The sequence below is a fragment of the Notothenia coriiceps genome, unplaced genomic scaffold (assembly GCF_000735185.1).
Source record: "Notothenia coriiceps isolate Sejong01 unplaced genomic scaffold, NC01 NC01_scaffold00029431, whole genome shotgun sequence".
NCBI lineage: Eukaryota > Metazoa > Chordata > Actinopteri > Perciformes > Nototheniidae > Notothenia > Notothenia coriiceps.
The window spans coordinates 126,734-149,184 of NW_011362132.1; the positions used below are offsets into that span (position 1 = coordinate 126,734).

The 22,451-nt window shown below is 41.8% G+C and overlaps 3 protein-coding genes across 5 annotated transcripts; all 3 read left to right on the forward strand.

The window, feature by feature from the left end:
- Positions 1-2: 2 nt before the first annotated feature.
- LOC104958841 (F-box only protein 40-like) lies at positions 3-3,990 on the forward strand (the record flags this gene model as incomplete). The annotated part of the gene is made up of 7 exons (XM_010786652.1): positions 3-249; positions 342-757; positions 1,304-1,483; positions 1,688-1,929; positions 2,033-2,164; positions 3,057-3,393; positions 3,492-3,990. Coding segments are annotated over 7 exons (1,767 nt in total), but the record flags the coding sequence as incomplete, so codon positions are not given.
- A 297-nt stretch (positions 3,991-4,287) lies between these two features.
- On the forward strand, positions 4,288-8,013 carry ccdc92bb (coiled-coil domain containing 92Bb). Its single transcript, XM_010786631.1, has 4 exons — positions 4,288-4,610; positions 4,937-5,084; positions 5,881-5,928; positions 6,394-8,013. The coding sequence occupies exons 2-4, from the start codon at positions 4,955-4,957 to the stop codon at positions 7,101-7,103; spliced, it is 888 nt and encodes a 295-aa protein (XP_010784933.1). The 5' UTR covers positions 4,288-4,610; positions 4,937-4,954; the 3' UTR covers positions 7,104-8,013.
- A 707-nt stretch (positions 8,014-8,720) lies between these two features.
- Positions 8,721-21,853, forward strand: LOC104958826 (clustered mitochondria protein homolog). 3 transcript variants are annotated; one of them, XM_010786634.1, is made up of 31 exons: positions 8,721-8,767; positions 8,964-9,015; positions 9,274-9,349; positions 9,883-11,270; positions 11,737-11,894; positions 11,983-12,154; positions 12,907-13,044; positions 13,144-13,274; positions 13,350-13,504; positions 14,019-14,144; positions 14,256-14,403; positions 14,572-14,664; positions 14,903-15,121; positions 15,357-15,535; positions 15,635-15,943; positions 16,038-16,171; positions 16,660-16,761; positions 16,854-16,954; positions 17,126-17,278; positions 17,655-17,717; positions 17,810-18,057; positions 18,136-18,220; positions 18,726-18,879; positions 19,192-19,331; positions 19,459-19,539; positions 19,654-19,779; positions 20,415-20,536; positions 20,680-20,773; positions 20,868-21,002; positions 21,099-21,172; positions 21,266-21,853. In XM_010786634.1, the coding sequence occupies exons 4-31, from the start codon at positions 9,905-9,907 to the stop codon at positions 21,345-21,347; spliced, it is 5,088 nt and encodes a 1,695-aa protein (XP_010784936.1). In that variant the 5' UTR covers positions 8,721-8,767; positions 8,964-9,015; positions 9,274-9,349; positions 9,883-9,904; the 3' UTR covers positions 21,348-21,853. The 3 variants fall into 3 exon arrangements, with proteins under 3 accessions (XP_010784936.1, XP_010784934.1, XP_010784937.1); XM_010786632.1 differs by lacking the exon at positions 8,721-8,767 and having other exon boundaries at positions 8,819-9,015; XM_010786635.1 differs by lacking the exon at positions 8,721-8,767 and having other exon boundaries at positions 8,819-9,015; positions 12,907-13,038.
- The last annotated feature ends 598 nt before the right edge of the window (positions 21,854-22,451 follow it).

Genomic DNA, 22,451 nt, shown 5'->3' on the forward strand with positions numbered 1-22,451 from the left:
GACGAAACAAACCCTCACAGCGAATAGCCCTGCAGGAGAACGTGCTGAAGGAAAGTGAAGCGCAGGAGCAGCCTCTAGACCTCGCCATGGCCCTGGTGGATCAGACAGACCTTTATGAACGCCTGGAAATGAATCCTATCTATCCAGAGTTGATGGAGGCAGAAGAGGAGGAGAAAAAGAAGGAGAAGAAAGAAGAGGCTGCAATAGGAGGGTTTGTTAACGGTGACACAGACACAGCTACTAATGAAGGTATGTTATCTATATTTTAAACTCACAAAATAATAGAAGTTATTTTTTCTCCTCATCTGTTGTATTTTCATCACTGTTTTCTGTTTCTGCAGAAAGCAACTCGTGTGGGAGTAATGTTGTTGAACAGAACGGATTAGGGCAAATCTCAGGCCCCTTCAAAGGGACATACAACCTGTGTGACATGATGTTCAGCATGGAGAGAGGCGGCTGTGCTGCTGCTCAGGCAAACCAAGACAATCCCAAACAAAACCCAAAGCCAGAAGAAAAGGACACAGAGAAAAATGAAGCGGCTGCAGACACAGGTCAAAAAGGTCACGCCCCGTGGCAGGAGGGGGTGATGGAGCGTCTGGGGAACGAGCTCACCCCGCAGGAGTTCAACATGTACATGGTGCATCATGGCAGCATGCTGCTTACCTTCGGGAAAATCAAGGCCTGCACACCAAGGGAGGACGATTTTGTCTACGGCAGCCTGGAGCCAATTCCAGTCCAGACCCTGCACTCCTTCAAGGTGAGGGTTCAAAGCTAAGAGTTCATTGGGAAAAACAATTATTTTTCTTTTGTCTTTTTTGGGGGGCTTTAGTGGTTGTTTTCATAAATATTATAATTTTATAATATTATTTTAAATATCAAACATGTGTTGGTTAATTTATTTTTAAGTGGCTTTTATATGGTTTTTGCTTTAAAAAAAATGAAGGGTTTCCAAAGCCTGACTTCAGTTATACAGGTCCATTATCTTCCATTGCTCTTGGCTCACCTGGTTAGGCTACTTCTACTGAACTGCCAAAACATTCAAGGTGAAACTCGAACCCAAAAAAGGTCTCTTGTGCATTTAATTTGACATTGTCATGTGCTCATTGGTCACAGGGCATACTGACCTGAAGCTGTTGCATACAGAACAAAGACAAAACTGGACTGATTTAGATTAAGGCTCAAAGTGGCCCAAAACAGCTTCAAAATAATCATAAACAAAACATTTACCAATAAAACTGACCTAAAAAAGACGTGTTACTGTACTCGCTTGGCTTCTAATGGTGAATATATTTCTTCCTGTTAGATCCCCGACGGCTATCACTACAGTGGGCGGAGGGTTCATTACTATGACTCGACTCGACCTCCGAACGAGCCCCGCAGTGTGGACACATCGGACCTCAAGGTCGATGAAGAGGACTGGTTCAGTGATGAAGCTGCAGCCACCCTGCTGGGCTACACTGAGATAGAGGTCAGGGGTCACAAGGTCAGTCTGATTTGTATTATTGTTTTATACTATTGAAAATGGTAACAAAAGTAAGAAATTAGCTCCTTTATAGTAAAAACCTGATTTAATAGTTTTATTTTTTAAATAACCTCATTTTGATAGTGAGTGGATAACATTGGCCTTATTCAACAACAACAAAAAGTGGTATGCTCACCAATGTATGATTGATTGGTTTCCATGCAGATCAGTGAGTCCAATGCCGCCGACGGGCTTTATGTGGATGTTGGAACGCAGACGCACTCGTTCCGTAAGGCTCCGTTTAAAGCGAAGACGACCCTGGCGGAGGCGATGGTGGACCGGCCGCTGAAGCTCCTTCTCCAGCTACAGTCAGAGAGAGTGAGCGGCAGGAACACCAGAGCCGGCTGTGCCTTCACCTTTCTCTGCGGTCACACCTTCCACCGCAGAGAGTTCGCCACACATTTCAGGTGTCTGAGTTTGACTGAGTTTGTGTTTTGACCCCTGCTGAATTCCTCTTATTGCAAAGTACTAACATTAAAATAGTAATTAATGATTTTTCAAATCTTCCAGGAACGTCCACAGTGACATCCAGACGAGTCTGAGTGGATGGTTCGAGCAGAGATGCCCCCTATCATACCTGGGATGCACCTTCAGCCAGAAGAGGTTTCAGCCCTCCACACATAAAGCCACCGTCTCCTACAAGTGAGCACTGTTTCCCATTCAGACTCCAATATTTAGAGTCTTTTAATATTTCTTTGATACATTGCATCAAATGACAATGTGAAAGTAATGTGACAACGTGAACTCGTAGTGTTGAATTTACCGAGAATTATCACCTGAATCTGCAGCTCGCCTCGGCTTTACAGAGGTTTAGCACAAAGTCACGCATGCACTGATGGGCAACTGGTAACCACACTGTACTGTATTTGTGCTGAAAGTGGGTAGTGCCAATTTGGGTCAACCACAGACACACTGCTTTGCCTTCCAAAGTTTACCAAAGTTGAACTCATTGTGATGCAACCAGAAGCAAATGATTTATTAGCCCCTTTGCAAGCATAGCATGGAAGTGAATAGAAGGCCAATACTCGGCAATGTTAATTTCGTGCTCATATGACCATGTCCAACTAGTTTTGGCTTATTGTGATCCAACCTGCAACTTTATTGTTTTGGTTCAATCTTACTGCTGTCATTAGATGTATAAGTTACACAGCACTAAGCAGCATTGGCAAATTCAGAGACTAGCTTAAGTTGAGCATTTAGCATCTAAAGAGATACAAATTCCCCTCAGGATTTGGTGGAGACCAAAAACAGAGTTTAAAGAGAGGAATTATTGGACTTGCATACGCTTTGTGGCAACAACATGAGTCCATATTAATAATAATGTTGCTGCTTAACTGCTGGGTGTGTATAAGCAACTTGATGACGTGTCAATGTTGCGTATACAGATTGCTTTGCTGCAAAGCCACAACATTTATTAAAGTTTTGACCTGCTGACACTTCACGACACAGTAAAGTGTTGTGAACACAATCATAAGGCAGGACCCCTTCCGATTTTTGTTTTGCTAATATACTACCTGCATTTTCTTACCCACAGTCGGAATCTCAGGATTTTCAACTTGCGTCCGACACTCGCAGCTTCAGAAGGTGACACCTCCCAGTCGTCCGGGAGCTCAGAGGACCCCTCCACCACTCAGAGGAAGAGAGGAGGTCGGAAAGGGGGAGACGGGGAAGACTCTCTGAGCATACTGCCCTTTGAGGTGCTTTGCCACATGGCCAGTTTCCTGGACAGTCTGTCTCTGTCCCAGCTGGCTCTGGTCTCCCAGCTGATGAGGCAGGTGAGCTCCTCTCTGCTGCAGGAGAGAGGCATGGTCACCCTCCGCTGGGAGAAGAAGACATACTCACATGGAGGAGCCAAGTGGAGGGCCAAACCTGTGAGATATAAATACTAAATCATCTGACACAACCACTGAGTGTTTTGTAATAACAAATCCTGTACTAACTGTTTCCTTTTCCTCCTGTGGCTCTCTAGGTATGGGAGTTCAGTCACTTGTTCTCCTCTGTGGAATCATGGCATATGGCAGATGTCCCTCCAATATCTGCACACCTCAAAGTCTGCCCTTACTATAAGACTTCTCTGAGCATTGAGCCTGTTCCCCTGCCCAGCATCAGTGACAAACAGGAGTGCAAGAAGGAGAGGCTTAGCCTCGTCAACCAATTCACAGGAAGCAATTGGCAACACTGAAAATAATGCTTTTAGTTCTTCCTGCTGTCAGAATGTATTTGTGTTTTATTGTCACTGATGGCCGATTACTCTGCACAACTAAAGGGACAATGTCCATAATGTCATTAATAATCATGTTCAAGTGCTTTGAGCACCACGAAAAGCGCTACATAAATAATATGTATTATTATTATTATTTAGCAAACAGAGCCAATAAATTCAACCTGAACTTCTGCAGTTGTTCTTGTATTGTCGTAGACAAGCATCATTCCGCTCTGAGATTGTTCAACAAGAATGATATAAATATCACCTTTGCCCTATGGAATATGTGAATAATGTATATGTATACATTCAACAACCATAAATAGACACAAACATACTGTATGTTTATATATTTATATTGAAATGATAACAAATATATATGTTTTAGTTCTCTATACATTTTAAACGTTTTTTCTCATTACATAATTAATAAAAATGCAAATAAAATAAAAAATATATAAATACAAGTTTTTTCTAATACTTTCACTTCACTCACTTCATCATCTTGAAGAATAAAAGGATCTATCTGTTTGCACCAGCTGACAAGCTTCATTTCCACGGAGCTCCTCCTCCCCATGCTGCTGCTGCTGCTGTCCGCGCCGCTGATCGCTCCTCATAGCGGGCTGCATTGTTGTGAATAGCGGCGGGACCGCACTGCACGTACAACCAGAAGGTTATGAGGAGGTTATTTTTGACTGCAGCAGGATTTATTCACACTTCAAGAAAAGCGCCTGCTGCAGCAGTGTTCCAGCTCACCTGGGAGCTCAGAGAGGAAGCGCCGTCTCGCTCTTTTGTTTTCTGCATCTCCGCTGCAGAGGACAGATTGCGGGGCGATACGAGCATCCATGAGAGGTGCTTAACATCGGAAACCGCTTCAGTATCACGGTAGGCCACGGTCAGACTGGTGAATGCATGTTACAGGTATACTGAGCGAAAGTGAGCAGCTTTTATAAAGGAGAAATAACACTAAATGAGATTGTTGAAGATGTTGTGCTTGCACATTAGCTTATAAGAAAATTACCTTATAAAGCTCTTGCAGAAAATCTCAATTTGATAGAATATTAAGCAGACTAACAGATGGTTATCATTAGCTGGATAAATGGTAGTGTTTTAATGTGTTTAGCATGCAATAAACAGTGTAATATTCAAACTCTTTATCAGAGCTCAAATTGGGACACTGGGAAATCCCTCAGCTACATGCTTGTGTGCAGGTTGTGTGCGGTGCAGCCATGGATACTGGGGAGCTGGAGCAGCAGGTGGCCAGTGTGGAGAGAGGAATCGCCTTCCTGAAGCAGGAGCACCTGGCCATGTTGGCTGGTCTGCAGCTGGAGATCACACACCTGAAGAGGCGCTGCCATGGTCAGTCTTGACTACCTGTTGTTTACAGGGCCCTATAAAACTGTTTGGGGTGTTCCTTTTCCTTTTGTGTGTTGTATGCAACTGGACTGCATAGGCTAAAATCCCACAGTTCAAAGTCCCCTGCCTGAAACGCCTCCATTGGACTCCTTTGTTTACTTCTGCAACATAGTGACATCACTACGTAACTCTCACTCTTCTATTGGCTAGCGCTCCAACACATTGTACAGTAGGTGATAAGCTTAGGGGCGGAACATATCTAAGCGGTGGATCAATCACAACAGAGCCGGCCATCTATCCAATCAGAGCAGACTGGGCTCTGGTTTCAGACAGAGGGTGAAAAGAGGTGCTGCAGTACAGGCAGTATGAGAAAAATAAGGCACTTTTTGAACATGTAAACATGTCATAGTAGAGGCACACAGTACTAATATGAACCTTAAAATAAGCATAATAGGTCCCTTTATTTATTTATTTGACTAATTCTTTGATCTATAAATATATATAGGCCTACACATAAATAATATGTTCAAACAGTAGACTTTCTACATATTAGCCTAATAATTGGTTAAATATGCAGACCCAAGGAGAATGCAGGAGAACGGACAGTGGCATACAGCCTGAACGCTTCTCTGTTTGCCTTGTCATTTCTCTGGTGCGGTTTTTCCAAAAACTTCAATATTGTCAGACATCAGATCGGTCTCCAGCTTCCTTGTTTCCAGTTAATGCTCCAAAAATAATCTCATCTGTCTGTCTTATCTTTTTCTGTCTTCTGTTGTCCTTCTACTCCTCCTGGTTGCAGAGCTAAGCTGTGAGCTGGATTCCAGGTTTCCTGACAGAAGCACAGAAGGTGAGACAAAACAACTCCTGGCTGACAATGAGGAAATTATATCAGCGAGTTATAGAGAAGTGTAGAAAAAGTGTGTAACATGACGAAGCACAATTCAACATTTTGCCAGTAATTCAAGATTAGCCTTTGCATTACTATAATAATCCTTTTTACATATCTGATATGTAATATATTTTTCAGCAGCATGCACAATAACCATTAAGCACTGTGGTTTTGCATTCATTTCTGCAACAACCATGATAATTATCCAGTCAAGTTCCTCCAAGTGTGTGAAGGAGCACAGAAAGGGTGCAGTGAAAAGAACATTTTATGAAATGTAATCTGAAAAATATTGATCAAGCAGATGAAGTGAAAGAGATATGAAGGATAGAAAAACTGACCCTAATGGAAACATAATCTCCTGATCATATACAGTATCTATTTATATATACTTTAGTCAACCCTGTACGTGTTTTTGTTTCTCAGTGGAGGAAGCAGAGCTGGTAGCACGCTGTGAGGCTGCCGTGCATCTCCTGGAGGAGCAGCAATGCATGATGGTCGCTGCACGTGGGGAGCTGCGAGTGGGTCGGGCTCGGGCATCAGCACTGGGCAGGAACCTGAGGGAGGAAGAGCGGCATTTCCTGGAGGAACTGAAACGTAGAAGCCACAAAATCACGCTGCTGAGTCGTGAGCTGCAACGCCAAAACGCCACCACCACGACCCTCTGCCACGAGCTCCACACTGCACGCTTAAAACTGTTCCAGCAAAGGCAGAGCATGGATTCTGGTGCAGAGGGAGAGGAGGAACCCAGGGGCAAGGAGGAAGAAGAAGAGGAGGAGGATGAAGGTGAGGAGGATGAAGATTATGAAGGGGCGGGCTCAGACTGGCTTCTGTCTCCACTTCCTCCAGCTTCTCCCGACCAGCAGGAAGCGAGACACAAGAGGCGGGTCAGCCTGCGGGAGGAGAGGGTCAGAGCATGTGTCCCGCAGGAGAGGGTAACTTCCCCCCAGAGGCCTCACTCCATGCCCGACCCCGCCCTCTTCTTGGTGCCGCTTAGGTTCCGCCTCCTTCGCTTGAACCGACCAAACAGAACGCAGGATGGAGAGGCGGTGGAGGACGAGTGGGAGGACATAGATGACAGCAGGGTGCACAGGAGGGTGGACATGGGAGCAGGAGAGGGAGAAACTGCTCTGTGATGAAGAGAAAAAAGGCAATGTTGTCTTCCACAGGACTCTGATGCTTGAGAAGAGAGAAATGTACCTTTGTGATTGTCTGTAGATTTCAGGAAGTGACTTATATATTTAGAAGTTAGTTACACAAGAGCGTGTGATCGAACATCCACTTTAAGCTATTAACTGATTTGTCACATTGATGGTACAACATGGAAAATGTGAAAAATGAGTGTGTCAAACCAGAACGAGTAGTGGTAGGGTTAAATATGGATTTTGACACTTGATCACGGCTTCTGCTTGTAATTAGTAGCCTTGCCTCAAAGTCTGTGAACACTTACATCGTACTGTTCAATGTGGCAAACTGCTTTTTCAATGCGCCAGCCGCATCCCAGGTTTGGAAAGTCACTTTAAGAAGGCTTAGGGACATTTTGTATGATTTGCACTTTATTAAATTCATGCAATGTGCCTATGGCAGAGAAGTGTTTCTGGTGTCTGTTCTCAGTGTTTGAATGTATCTGCTGTAAAAGTGTTGCATAACTATGCTTTAAATATTTTTGTATATGTTTGTGGACAGATTTTGTCACTGCATAGCATCACGACTGTGCAAGATGCAGTAATGAAACTATACACGTGTAGTTCAGGCCAAACTAAAGATGGAATGGATGTAGTAGCGGGGCCAATAGTTTATCTGTGATCGGGGAGGGTTGCCTAAGCTGAAGATGTAGCAATTGTGTAGGATTTAGAAGGAATTTTAATGGCATAGTTTAATTAATACTCATTTTTTTCTCATTAGTCTTTTCTCGCCTGAAACAAAGAATATTCATGTTAGTACGCTTATAATAAGCCCAACATAGAGACCAGATCCTCTTCACAAAGTCTGACATGTTGCACAACTGTGTTGTTCTACAGTAGCCTACAATGGTCAAACCAAACACTGATTTCAAAAAAGGGCTTTGATATTTTTAGTGTTACCTTAATGCCACTATAGTCCTCTGACAGGCTTGTAAAAGGTGTTCAGGTTGCAATTTGCAAAGTTACCACTAGATGCCACTAAATCCTTCACATTGCTCCTTTAAATGACTTAAGGTTGAGGTCCTTACAAGAGCAATTACATTAAAAGAAACTGGCATGTGAGTTGGTAAATAAACAGGACAAATGATGATGAGATGACAGAACAAATATAAAATAATAATTGAGAAAGCTTTTCAGTATCACTTTTGGTTGATTAATGTAATGATGATAATGAGGAGATATTGAGTCATTCACTTTTAATTCAAAGAAGGATGAAACTCATTCACATGCATCAGCCGGTGTAACTGGTCTCCTAGCAAACGTCCCATTCTAGAATGTTCCCACAGTTGTCTTGGAGACCGTGCTCAGAATGTTAATGTCTCTCTGCAGCGCTGCCATGGCAACGGCAGAGCTCCATTCAGAAAGCTCAAAGTGTGAAGAGAAATAAATAACAACAAACAAAATACTGAAGGCTTGTTTGTTTCAGGACTGTCATCATGCCTTGTGTAGTAGTCTCCAAAATATAAAAGAGGCGCCAGAAATCCTGCTGCTGCTATTTGTAATACACCTCCTGCTCTGCTCACTTTCAAGGTTGATAGAGAGAGCATGGACCAGTCTGAATACAGGAAGTTACATCATGAACAGGCAGAGAAGCTGCCCTCTTCTGGATTTGTCAGGTAATAACTAAGTGTGTGGATGTGCATGTGTGTGTGTGAAAGGAGGGCCTACATGCTCTCTCACAGCTTCCTCTCCACACATGAAGGGCAGACACACACATGCACTAACATACATTTTGTGTAACGGGTTTTGCAGCAAGGACAGGGGATTCTCCCGCTGGAGAGGAGATACTCTGACTCAGTTCTTTTGTTTCAGGATGGACAGAAAATGACAGGCTGGCTGTCTCTCCCTCTCTCTGCACTGGCAGGTAGGCCCACAGATTTCTTAATATTATGTCACAAATATCCTTCTGTTGTTTGAGTTGCATCCATTTTATTTCTGCTGCATCTCATGAGCTTAAATAAGGTGGAATGCTTTCATAAAAACATTCAGGATATAAAAAGTGAGTCTGTTGCATACATCTAATAGCCTGCTGTTATGAGTTATTATAAAGCCAAACAATAGTATTTCCAACCCTTTTTTACTCTAAAATCTTGTTCATTGCTCCCCTTCATCTTTTCCCCAGGATTGCCATGTATCGACAACATTCCAGAGTTCCTCTGATGAGATTTCACCCCTGAGCTTTTCCAAGTCTTTCCTCTGTAAGTTGACACCGCTACACTTTATAATACTCCTGTCATCAGCTGTTGTCTAAGGCTCTTAGCTGCTCACATTCACACATGCCACACACACGTGACAGTGGCAGAGCCTTTTGCAGGTAATACTTCGCAGCTTGATTCAAGATTACACATGGATTTAAGGTTTAACAAGTAAATTAACTTCACCCACAAAATGACCATTTCTATATAAATAACTCAAAACTAACTTTTTGTTTAGTTTTGTGAAAAGCAAAGTCTAATTTATTCAGTTGTTTGTTAACTACTTCCCAAACCTTTACTACTTTAAACACTTGTACATTAAAAGCCTTGCGCTAGTCTGAGCACTTCCTGTTAAAAATCTTACTAAAATAGCAAGGTTTTTATTGATAATTTAAGCCCTTTTGTATTTGTTTATCTTGGAGATTTATAAGAACAACAGGGGTGAGTTATTGATATACTGTACATGTTATTAGAGTTTCCTTAAAAGCTTGTTGTTACTGAACCAACTTTAACACTGTCGTCTTTTGTCATTCAAGCCACCTTCATAATTGCTGTTCGATGCAGATAAGCATCATGGGAAACATAATCCAGTGCTGTCAAACACTCTTAAACTACTTCAAGTTTAAGGATGCGGCGGCCCAAGGTGAGGCGGAGAGATCTCCTCTGCTTTCCAGCGACGACAGTGAATGCGAATCTCAGAGCCTGCCAGAGGACTTGGAGGACGATCTGTTATCCATTATCTCCACTGGCATCACAAACCCAGCTCTAGAACCAGAGCACTTCCTGTTTCCTGACATCATCCTAAGCAGCAACCTGGGAGGGGATGTGACTCTGGTGGAGCCGATGGTGTGTCTGCTGGTGTCTGAGGAGGAAGAGGGAGTGAGGACGCTTGAGCCAGGAGATGAAGCACAAGAGTGGAGAAACAGGTGGAGAAACAGGGAGTTTTCTGAGGTTGAGACACAGACCGAAGTGGAGACACATATCGGTATGGGGGTGCAGACCCAGACTGAGTCACAGGAGGAGGTTCAGGCACTAACAAAAATACTTGTGTGTAATGCTGAGACTGTGGAGAGAGAAATAACAAGGGGGAAGCTCGTGGAACATGAAATATTAAAACAGGTGGATGTGCTCTTGGAGGCACAAACATCACAAGGGAGACACTCCAATGTTTTTACTATAATGGCGTCAGAGAAACAAGAGAGAAGGATGGATTTTGGAATCTGGTCTGACATGACAGAGGAAGACAAAATGCCTTTCAGTGATATAGGCATGCAAGGCGAACAGGAAGAACTGAAAGAGACTATCATCCATGAGGAACTGACTTCCACTTTAACAAAACATACATTTCAAACTGAACAAAAAACCAAGCAAATAGAGCAGCTACGCGCTGATGAAGAAACTGTCTTTAAGTTTCAAAAGGATGCTGTTGCTCTTCAGGAAATGTCAAACTTTGCCCTGACAGAGCCGACACAGGAGAATGTTAGTGACACAGAACAAAATATCGAACCAAATGAAACTTTAGTGACTGAACACAACAACTGTATGGATGACAACATTGAGTCACAGAAAGACCTTCAGACAACAAAACGCAGCATCAAAAGTGTTGAAATTGTGGACATCGTTGACCCTGCTGAGTGTTGTGTAGACCTGACACAACAGAGCAATCAGGATGATGAACAGATGGACCAGGCCGCTGTGATGTTGGATCATAATGAAGATGGAAAGGACAGTAATGTTTTCCCAACAGACCAAACAGATCAGTCAGATTTAAATGCAGATCATATTCAATGTCAGGACCCAGAAAAGAGGGAAGAGGAGGATGACAACGAGACAGCTCTGCCACAGGTGGAGGAGGAAGAGACTGAGATAAAGCAAACTTTGTTTTTAGTTGACCGGCTGTTTCTGGCAGCACCACATGTCAAAGGTACGAGATTTTATTTGACTGTGTTTCTCTTTGCTAGAATGTTTTTGACAACTGTGATACTCAAACATGTCTCTGAGGCTGCTACTTGCATCTTGTTCAGTGGATAATCACTATAAGAAGGATTGTTTTACTCAGAATGAAAGTTTACTAGAAATAAATGGCAGAATATTCAGAATTCAGAATATTTAAGTAGATCATACATTTTAATTTTAAATAGAGAAATTAATATTTTTGAATGGACATTTTAAAAAGGGATAGAAACTATATATTTGTGTATCTATGTTTTAATTTGCTGTTTCTATTCAATCTTTTGCATTTCAATAAGGTAATTTATATTTTAGGAATACAGGTAATAATAGTTCATTTTCCATTTTCCCTTTTCAGTTCAACTCTGTGAAAAGTGAACTACCAAATAAGCAACCAGTTTTCATCTTCACACCTTTTGTTGTTGTATCTGCTGTTGCAGCACCTCCATGTCAGACTGAAGAAAGCCATGAGGATGATGGTCAACAGCAGTCTGATGCTGATAAAAGAAAAGTCAGCATCAGTGATGTAGTTGATGTCCAGGAGCCAGACTTTACCGTCAGGATTCAGCCTCCTGCTTCAGAAAGCTTTGAGCTCCAGGTTCCTGTTTGCCTCACCGTTATTTTCTCAAAGATACTTCAATGTATCCTCATGTCTTTCTGAATCACTCAAATCCAACTCTCCTCAGGTGTCAGGCCAGATGGTTGTGGCAGAGCTGCATCAGGTGCTGATGGAGCACGAGGTCACCTGCCACCTCACAAGCTTCTCCCTCCAGCTGGGAGGCACCGCGCTCGACAGCCAATCCGAGCTACGCTCCATACAGGGGATCCAGGACGGAGCGCTGTTCAAGGTGGTGGAGGGTAACTGTCTCATCTTTGAAATTATTTTTCTTCTTTAATTGTGTTTTTATGGTAACAAGTTTGTTGTTCATTTCAAAATGCTAAATTGTCTACAGCTGACCGAACACTTCACCTAGAGGCCCTTTTTAGTCCAACGTAGGACCTCTTACAAAAACTGTGATTAACGTCTTTATAGGTGTCAGACCGATGTTCTCTCTTTATGTCTCATCTGCACAGGCTCAGACCATCAGACCGTTCCAACATCATCCATTAAGGTTTAAAACATCATTTGTGAAACGACACAGCAAAACCACAGTTTATTTTTCTTTTATAAACTTCACCAGCAACTATCTCAATCTACACTTTACATCACTATAAATGTTCCATTCACTTCCAGCAGCATTTTGTGAAAACACCTTTTGCAAATAATGTGTACTGTTAATTTGCCATGGCTGTGAGATATGGAATAACATAGCCTAATGAAATAGATACATTAGAAATGACTATCTGTAAAATCATCTGTGAAATGAAGAAATGATGCTCACCATATTGGACTGCATGCCACTGAACGTTTTTGAATTGCACATTATCACAGATTTGAATGAAATGGGTATCATCATTCTTTTTTTATTTTAATCACTTTTTACTCCACTTTTTCCTCCTGAATTGTTTTTATCTGCTGATTTATTGTGTACAACAGTAACAAAAACATGTTTTATCATCTTCCAATTGTACTAAAAATGATATAAGCATATGTTCTGATCTTGTTGCAGATTCTTACACTGTGCGTGACGCTCGTCTTCATCTCAGACATGTTCGTGATCTTCTGAAGAGCCTCGACCCTGCAGATGCATACAACGGAGTCAACTGCAGCTCACTCTCTTACCTCACTCTTTACACCAGAGGCAAGGGTACTATTCCTCTCTTATAACCTCCTTGCTTCAGGTGTTGTCTCAGCATTCCTGTCACTAATCATTCAACCTTTTTCACCTCCATGCTCACCCCTTCAGACAGTGACAGTGTGGGGACCAGGCGAGCTTCTGAAAAGGAGTCTGTTGACTGCAGCCCTCCAGAATACCTCCTCCCTGGATGTAAGGAACGACCACTTACCCCACTGCAGCCGCTCAGAGATGACTGGAAGGTGAGAGATCAGATGTGTAATTGATTGTGTGTTGAGTTAAAGCAACAGTGGGACTTTATGAAAGTATCTTTACAGCCATTACAGTGCCTGCGGGTTCTGACCATGAGCAGCTGGAACCCTCCTCCAGGAAACAGGAAGATGCATGGGGACTTGATGTACCTCAATGTCGTGACTATGGAAGACAAAGAACTCAACATTACATCATCTACACGTGGTTTCTACCTCAATCAGTGAGTGTTAAATGTTCAAATATTTTACATTTGCTGAGCTATTAAATTGGAAACGTTTTAGCCATGATAGCTGTCGATGGCAGTGTTGGTAGGCCAGTCCACCACTAACAACTGTCTCAAGAACTGTTAGATGGATAACAATGACATTTGATATAGATATTCATGGTGTGCAAAACATTTGAGATCCCCTGACTTCCTTAGGTCAAAGTTTTTTCACTTACCCTGAGTACAATCTGTTGATAGGGTTGGCTCAAAAATATTTATTAGATACAGTCATTGGTAACAAAAAGTGTGTCTAATCTTGCAAAAATACTGAATAAATAACCATGACATTTGGGAAAACATCACTTTCCCTCAAAGGCTGAATTGTATTCACTTGAAAACCTTTTCTTGTACATCTGCTATAACATGAAAGACAAAAGACTAAAACATAACATCCTGGGCCGAAGTAGTTAGATACAATAGTGACAGAATAAACCTACCTGGATTAAACTTGAGCTTTGACTCCTTATAGGTCAACTGCCTTCAACTTCAACCCTAAACCTGCAGTTCCCAAAATCCTTTGCCACTCTCTAGTCGAGCTGCTGAGTCAAGTAAGCCCTGCTTTCAGGAAAACCTTCAGTGCCCTGCAGAAGAAGAGGTGAGCTAACTGTTTGTAATCAGGCTCAAATGAAAGCAATATTTTGATTGAAATAAAGTTATGTCAGAGTTTAAATGAGGTTTGGTAACTCTTGACATGTTTCTGTTCCAGAGTCCAGCAACACCCTTATGAGCGGATTGCAGCACCTTTCCAGGTGTTCACCTGGATCGCCCGTTATGGAGATCACACCCTGGACTGTGTCAGAGCAGAGGAGACTCACACCAGTCACATGGGCCAGGACGAGAACACAGCTGGGCAGGTTGCAAACATAAAATAGAAGAAAAATGGCAACATTTAGAAATGCAGAGAAATGTAACACTGCAGAAAAGATGCATTTGTTTACTTACATATAAAAACAAAGGTTTTATGATGCACCTGAGGCTAACTGATGACGTTGAAGCTGATGTGTTGTGTGTTATCATCGCAGAGTCGAGACTGGAATGAGGAGCTGCAGAGATGCAGGGAACTCCCCAGGAACTCTCTTCAAGAGCGCCTGCAGAGAGAGAGGAGCTTATTCAAGGTGACATCACAGATTATTTTAAAGGGACACTTCACCCCAAAATCAAAAATGCATATTTCTCCCTATTTCTCCTGATTTATTCTCTGAGTAAATATGGAAACAGTAGAATAGCAAAATATGTTATACATCATCCCTGAGTACTCCTTCCTGTTACAACTCCAGGATCAGATTGTGTTGGTCTTTATTAAAATGGAGGGAGAGCAGCTGAGTTAACCAAGATTTGAATCCCTCCATCCAGGCGAACAGTGATTTTGTGGCTGCTGCAACACGGGGAGCTGTAGCAGTTATCGACGGTAATGTCATGCCATTAAACCCCGGGGAGGTGCCTCATATGCAGATGTTCATCTGGAACAACCTGTTCTTCAGCCTTGGGTTCGACATATCCGAGCACTACCTCCCACTAGGGGGCAACACTGCTGCTCATGCTGCTGCCGTCTGTGACCTGAGGGGGGCACAGGTACATTGTTACCACCTGCATGAGCTGTTTGTGATGCATTAACTGTACCTTCTTTCACGTTTTAAAGTATATTTGATGCAGAAGAGACACTTTCAATAGCCCTGTAAGGATTGTATTATGTGGATTTCAAAAATCAGTTGCATGGACACATTTCCTTCCTCTATTTTCAATATTTGTAATTACATTCCCCTCATGTTCTACTATCAAATTAAATATGTATGTTGCTCTGCTCCAGGCTTATGCATCTGTAGACATAGAGGGGCTTCACACACTGGGAACAGCTGTAGTGGATTATCGTGGCATCCGTGTTATCGCTCAGTCCATCGTACCTGGAATACTGGAGAAAAACCAGGAGCAAGAGAGTGTAGTCTATGGCTCCAATGACTACGGGAAAACTGTTTTTACACACCCCAGGTAACGCACTCAGAAAACGCTATACATTTTGAGGGTATTAAAAGCCTGTTTAAGTAAATGTTCAAACGTGCAACCTTCCATTTATAAACATTCCACCAGGTTTCTGGAGCTTCTGGATAAAACCAGTAAACCTCTGAGAATCCAGCGTCACCAGGTGCTCGACCACAACAACAGCCCCGTGGAGCTATGTTCTGGCATTGAGACCAAAGGCATTCTGGGTAATGATGGAAGACCCTACATCTTGGACCTTCTCCGGACCTTTCCCCCTGACCTTAACTTCCAGTTATCACAGACAGAGGAGAGGGGAGAGGTGCCCGAGGAGTGTCAGAGCTTTGGTTATCCTCGGAGGCATCATCACAGCCTGGCCAGCCTGAGACCAGAGCTGATAGAAGCCTTCGTCCAGCACAGGTGAGGAGGATGTTAAATCATTTGCAGAGAGCCCAACATGTTACTCTTAAACCAGTAATCTATCTACCCTCATATCTTGTGCTTTCTGTTGCAGGTATGAACTTTATCTCAAGATGGTGTCCCAGGGCCTCGTTCAGCGGGAAGAGGAAGATAAAGCCTCGGAGCAGAGTGAAGAGTTGGTCTGTGAGCCGAGAACTGGAGATACAAGCAGAGCCAGTGCTGAGATGGGTGATTAAGTGCAGATAAATGAAGTGAAATGTGACAAACTTTTAATAGACCAGAAAAAACCTAAAGACAAATCAGGCTGGGAAATAGGGAGGAAAAGTACAGAATTAGCCAATCAAAGGATGTACTGTACAGTAATACGTTTGGGAAAACAATCTCATCAGTTGTAGTTGTCCTGGAGATTTTTTATTATAATGCATGATTCACATCAGCAGAAAGAGTTTGACAGGTTGAAATACTCAGTTTGGTTCTAACCCATTTAAAGACTTAAATCCCAGTGGTAGAATTGTATAATAAATGACTGTAAAAGTTGTGTTTTACCTGAGTGTATTATTTGTCTTCTCCTTTTGACTTTTACCCCACCAAGTGTAGTTACTTTGCACTGGTAGACTTTCAAAATGTACAAATATACACATTTGACTAATTGAGGCCAGGGAAAGTGGTGAGGATTGTTTGATTTTGTGTAGATTAATCATATTTTATTTTTGTAGAACACCAGACAAGGACTGGGATTATGAAAGCTTGTGAGGCTGTCGGATCAGTGAGTGACTCCTGCTTCGACATCCGCTTCAACCCTGATGTTTGCTCCCCAGGTATTGAACACAATTGTGCTGCATACACAGGGACATATACTGTATATATAATGTTTAAAACACTCATATTCAACTGTGTGTCTTTGCTGCAGGTGTTCGTTTCTCCCCTGAGTGTGTTCAGGAGGTGCAGAGGCAGAGACGGTTGTTATGGGACGCCGCTGCTTTTCTACTGTCCAATCAGATTCCAGCAGTGGTGAGTGGAGCAAAGATTTTCAATCATGTGCATATATCTATAACTCTACTGCTGGTGTGTGTGTGTGTGTGTGTGTGTGTGTGTGTGTGTGTGTGTGTGTGTGTGTGTGTGTGTGTGTGTGTGTGTGTGTGTGTGTGTGTGTGTGTGTGTGTGTGTGTGTGTGTGTGGTAGCTGAAGGACTGTTTAGACCACACAGCAGTGCCGATGGATGGAGCGACCCTGACCTCCGTGCTGCACCAGCGGGGGGTGAACGTGCGCTACCTGGGCACCCTGCTGAGGGAGCTGGACAGGGGGGAGGAGAGAGGGAGACTCAGCCACATCCAGGTAAAACTCTTAAGATTTCCACTACATCAATTCCGACTCATTCCTTCCCAGGTAAAGAATTGGGTGATGTCTTTATAAATCTGGCCTGACGGCACTATCCTGACCTTTTACACACCTGCGTGACACCAATAGAACATTTTTGAAAGACGAGGAAATTAAGCTACAGAAAGATACCTGTGAGCCACTAAGTTGCAATCAGATTGTTATCCAATGATAACGACAGAGTTATCACATTAATGTGTTTCTTGGTATTATAAAATAAAAGCGTGATATGTTTTATAGAATAATGAAAAAAAACTAAGAAAAATAAAGAATGAAGGAACTTGGGATGCTGAAATCTTTCTCATCACATAACTAGTTAACTGTTTCCTCACAGAGAATATCTATCAGTGAAGTCATCATCAGAAGTGCAAAACACATCTTCAGGACCTATCTACAGGTGAAGTGCTCAAATAATGTAAACAAGTGAAATATTGCATTTTACAATCCAGCACACGTTTTATAATACAAACATATCTCATTTTCTCCCAGGATGTAGAACCTGCTACTTTCTCCGCTGCTGTCAGTCACTTCCTAAACTGCCTCCTGAGCTCCTCCTCCAATTTCTCTGACTCCTGCTCAGATGAGCTGCTCTCTCGCCGCAGGAGCCGGCGGAGGAGGAGCCACGGGAGTCGAGTTGCCATGTTGAAAGAAAGCGTTTGGGCCAGACTGACCTCCAGCGAGCTGTGGGGCCGGATCAGGACCGAGGCTGGAGATTATTACCACCACTCATTAGACAGGTGTGTGTTATTGTGCGTGTGTGTGTCTGTGGGTGAATACGTGCAACATGACTTTACATCCATCTTCTCTGTGTCCAGTGAAAGTATGGATGATGTCATAGAAAAACACGGCCTTCAGAGGATCTCCCTACTGAGAGAAATGGCCATCAAGACAGGAATCCAGGTCAGACATTTATCATTCTTCTCTACAAAATACAATATGAATTCTGTCAATTTCAAAGATGTATAAGGCAATGCTTTTTGTTGAAATCACGCCTTTTGTTTAATTAAAAATCTAATCTGCAACTTCAATCTTTGAGAAATAAGTATCAGAGAGTGAAAGTTCCATTCTGTATCAAATCTAGGCTCGCTAATAATGGTGGTAGTGGTTGAATCTGCTGCAAAAAAGAAACCCCCACCACTATATTCACTTCTTCCAGATGCTAAAATGAGAGTTTTGCCACACCTCTATCTTGTAATTCACAGAAAAAAACATCTGCTAATTGTGTATGCCTGAGGCAAAGGATTTATACTGATGGTTGATAATCTGAGGGCCAATAATCTGTGGTTGCAGAAATCAAACAAGCCCTTTAAAGTTATATAGCTCAAGCATTACCTTTGGGCAGCCGCAATGCAAAGATATCTAGAGCAGTTTACAATGCAGATGTTTCCCCCTTCTCTGCATCTAGGTGCAGCTGAGGGAGTATGTGTTTGAGGCGCGACACAAGCCGGTGTTTGGTGAGGAAGATGTTGTTAACATGTTCCCTGTAGTCAAACATATCAAACCTACAGCATCGGACGCCACAAGGCTTGTGCAACAAGCACATGTAGCAGTACAGCAGGGTAAGAGACACAGACACAATATTTACATCATAAACAGCATGTATTTGTTTATATTAAGGGCAGCACGGTGGCCCTGCATGATTAGCAGTATTATCACAATGTTCATGATGATTATTTAAGAAGTAAAGTTAACAATACATTTAAGTTATGTAACCCTTAAGAGTTAATTTGGAGTCTATGTTTAGGACAACAACTTCTCATTTAGGAATTAGGAAAGAATATTTAAATTAAACTTAACTACTTAAAAAGTAACTTCCTCATACATATTTGTTTTACATTCAAGGCTCATCAGTATTTTACGTTTGTTCTTAGGGCTTCTCAACGAGGGCTGTGAATTGATCAGCCAGGCCCTGACTCTGTTCAGCAGCGTATGTGGGGTCCTGCATGAGGACGTGTGCATGTGCCTGCGTCTCCTGGGACGAATCTGCTACATCCTGGGGGAATATGCAGATGTAAATATGCGTTGCAGTTCATTTATACCATTACCTTTCACCTAGACTAGTGACATATTTTTGGGGTTTTACCAACAAATATTTCGGAGCCTTTCAGAAAGTAATGTTTACCTTAAATGTCTCACAGGCCCTCAGCCACCAGGAAAAGGTTGCCATTACCAGTGAGAGAATACAAGGTATAGACCATCCTCAGACCGTACAAGACTATGTGAGTTTCTTTACATTTACGTTTATACACAAACATATTGCTGGACCATAGGTTGTTGGTTTCTAACTTTACTCTATTAAAGTAACTTTTCACTTTTACCTATCTGTTATTTAGATTTTTCTGGCCCTGTACTGCTTTGCTGGAGGCCAGCTTTCAATCTCCCTGCAGCTGCTGTATCGTGCTCGGTACCTCACCCTGCTCATGTGCGGAGAAGACCATCCACAGGTCTCCATGCTGGATGTAAGTGTGACCTCACAATGCAAAATGTTGCTGACAAAATCTATTTGGATGTTATCTAAGGTGGTTTAAAAAGCCAGTGCTTTGGGGTGAATCTAAGGGTTTTGTTGGATAGGTAAATCATAATTGTCATCCAAGATAAAGTTTTAACAATACCTACTGAAATCCTAATATGTGAATTTGCAAGACATTAGGTATGAACAAATAAAGATTGTTTTCTTGCACTGATGATAAACTTACAAACTCAAACAAATATTAAGAGTATATGTAGTTTTCAATCAGGTAGGCCTCTTAACCCTTTTACCCCAAGCTCTCTCTCTCCCAAGGTACACTGCTATTGAAGAGGTACAAAAAAATACAGATCAACTGAACAAAAAGTATATCAAAGAAAAAATTCTAAAGTACCTATGGGAGAGACTTGAAATGATTAAAGTGTTGGATCAGGACCCCACGCAGAATGTGGAAATCATTTTTACACAATAGAACTTCAGGTAGATAAGATAACTCAATCTCAAAGCCTCGCAACAACACAAACCTGCAGGGTCTTGATATCCTGGAATTGCAGCAACCTGTCCTAAAGATTTGGCAGTGCTTCTTTTAATGTCTGTTAATGTCCTTTTTGTGCTTCGCTACATTAGAGTATGCTGGGTCTAGTACTTCATGGACTGATGGAGCATGAGCTTTCATTCAAGTTCCTACAGAATGCCTTACATTTAACCTCAAAATACCACGGTGCCATGTCCCTGAAGCATGCACAAAGGTAAGACAGCCGTCATGTTCATTATATTCTTACACTGGTATATTCAGAAGCAGACAGAAAGACAGCAAACATAGATTGCAATTCAGTTTTTAGCAAACGTGTTTCATTCCCTTATTGCCTCTCCCTGTGTATCTTCTGTGCAGTCATCATCTCCTTGCCACTGTGTTCGAGAGTAAAGGAGATTTTCGATCATCTCTGCAACACGAAAAAGAGGCTTATTTAATATATAGGAGCCAGGTGTGCTTTAAAACTTTAAAACACATTGTTTGGTGTTGTCATATTTATTTTGTATGCTCTTAATTTTAACTGAGAGACTGTTGCACATCTAAAGGTTGGGGAGAACCATGACAGCACGAAGGAAAGCTCGGACTACCTGAAGACGCTCACTCAGCAGGCTGTGGTCTTACAGAAAGCCATCAACCATATATACAGTAACACGCCTAGTGCCTGTATTCAACCTCCAAAGGTTTGTACATGAACACGTGTATGCAAGCAAGAAAGTGGCCCCTGCTCAAGTGCATTTAAACCGAATGAACTTTCTCTCATCTGTGTTTCTCTCCAGTTTGCCACACCAAGTCTTTCCTCAATCCTTCAGCAGCTCAACCTGACATGTGGAATCATTCTCATTCCCCTCAGGTAAGCACTCAAACAGGCCAAGATAATGAATAACAAAATGACTGCTAATGTTGGTTGTAATGCTCATCTCTTTAACTGTATCTGTCCATCTAGTGCGAAAGAAGTTGCAGACCTGAGGACTGAACTGAAAGAAAAGGCAAAGATTAAAGTGGAAGATCTGGAAAAAAATACGTAAGAACTATAATATGGACCAAAGGGACATTTACAATATAACACATGTATAGTCAGTCAGACTCTTGAAAACGACTGCAGACTATGAGCAAACAAATGAAAGCCTGGAAAATTGCTCCTGTTTTCTAGTAGGTATAAACTTACTTCGACCGAGCTACAATGAACTCTACAGGCTGTAACTCTGATGGAAAATGTGTGAAACTCTCCTTGGTGGGAAATAAATGAACTAACCCTACACTCGATAACATGTAACCACAGTATGTTTAGGCCCACTTCTGCTGATAACAAGATATTATAACAGTGTACTAAAATATTTTTAAATGATATGCTCTTATCTTGCAGTACTATGTGTGTCTTCCCACTTCTGCCATCAATACTTCTCAGAATATTTCAAAAAATAATCTCTATGATTGTTTTGGATTTGTATTATATGTCCAATACCTGTTATCCCTGTTTTGTCACTAATATCCAAGTTATTGTATGAAAACAAATAAACATCTGAGCCTCTTATGTCTTTGGGTTTTGTTCATTTGAGATTTTACACCATATAACTGCTATTCCAATGGTTGTACAACTTACAATATTTCATGAAAAATGTGTGCACATAAAGGAACTTGACTCCATCTTTTATTGCCTTCACGGTCAAGTTGAACAGAAATTAACACACCTGATAAAAACAAGGACAAAAACCACCGCTGAATGAGGTAAACATAAATGGAGTAGCCATAAATGTATAGAATGTAGATATTTATATAAAACCACAACACAACAAAATGTGAAGACAGTAAGGCAATAGTGCAGAGTACAAAGGGTGTAGAAATATGGAATTTGTAATATAACAGGTTGTGTTTACATAGTTGGACTTGGCAGTTTAGTGTATACAGTGCTTATATTCATATTGGCAGCGATGACATCTAGGCTATATTATTTGTAGCATAATAAACTTAAATATGCAGTGAAGTAGGCCTGCAGTGGATGTTTTAAAAGTGTTATTTAAACTATATGACTGCGTTCATAAGAGTGATGACCTGCGCTAAGAAACTGTTCTTTGTCTTTGTCTCATCTCAATAAAAACGTGTTAACGAAGATAAAGTGGCTGTATGAAATT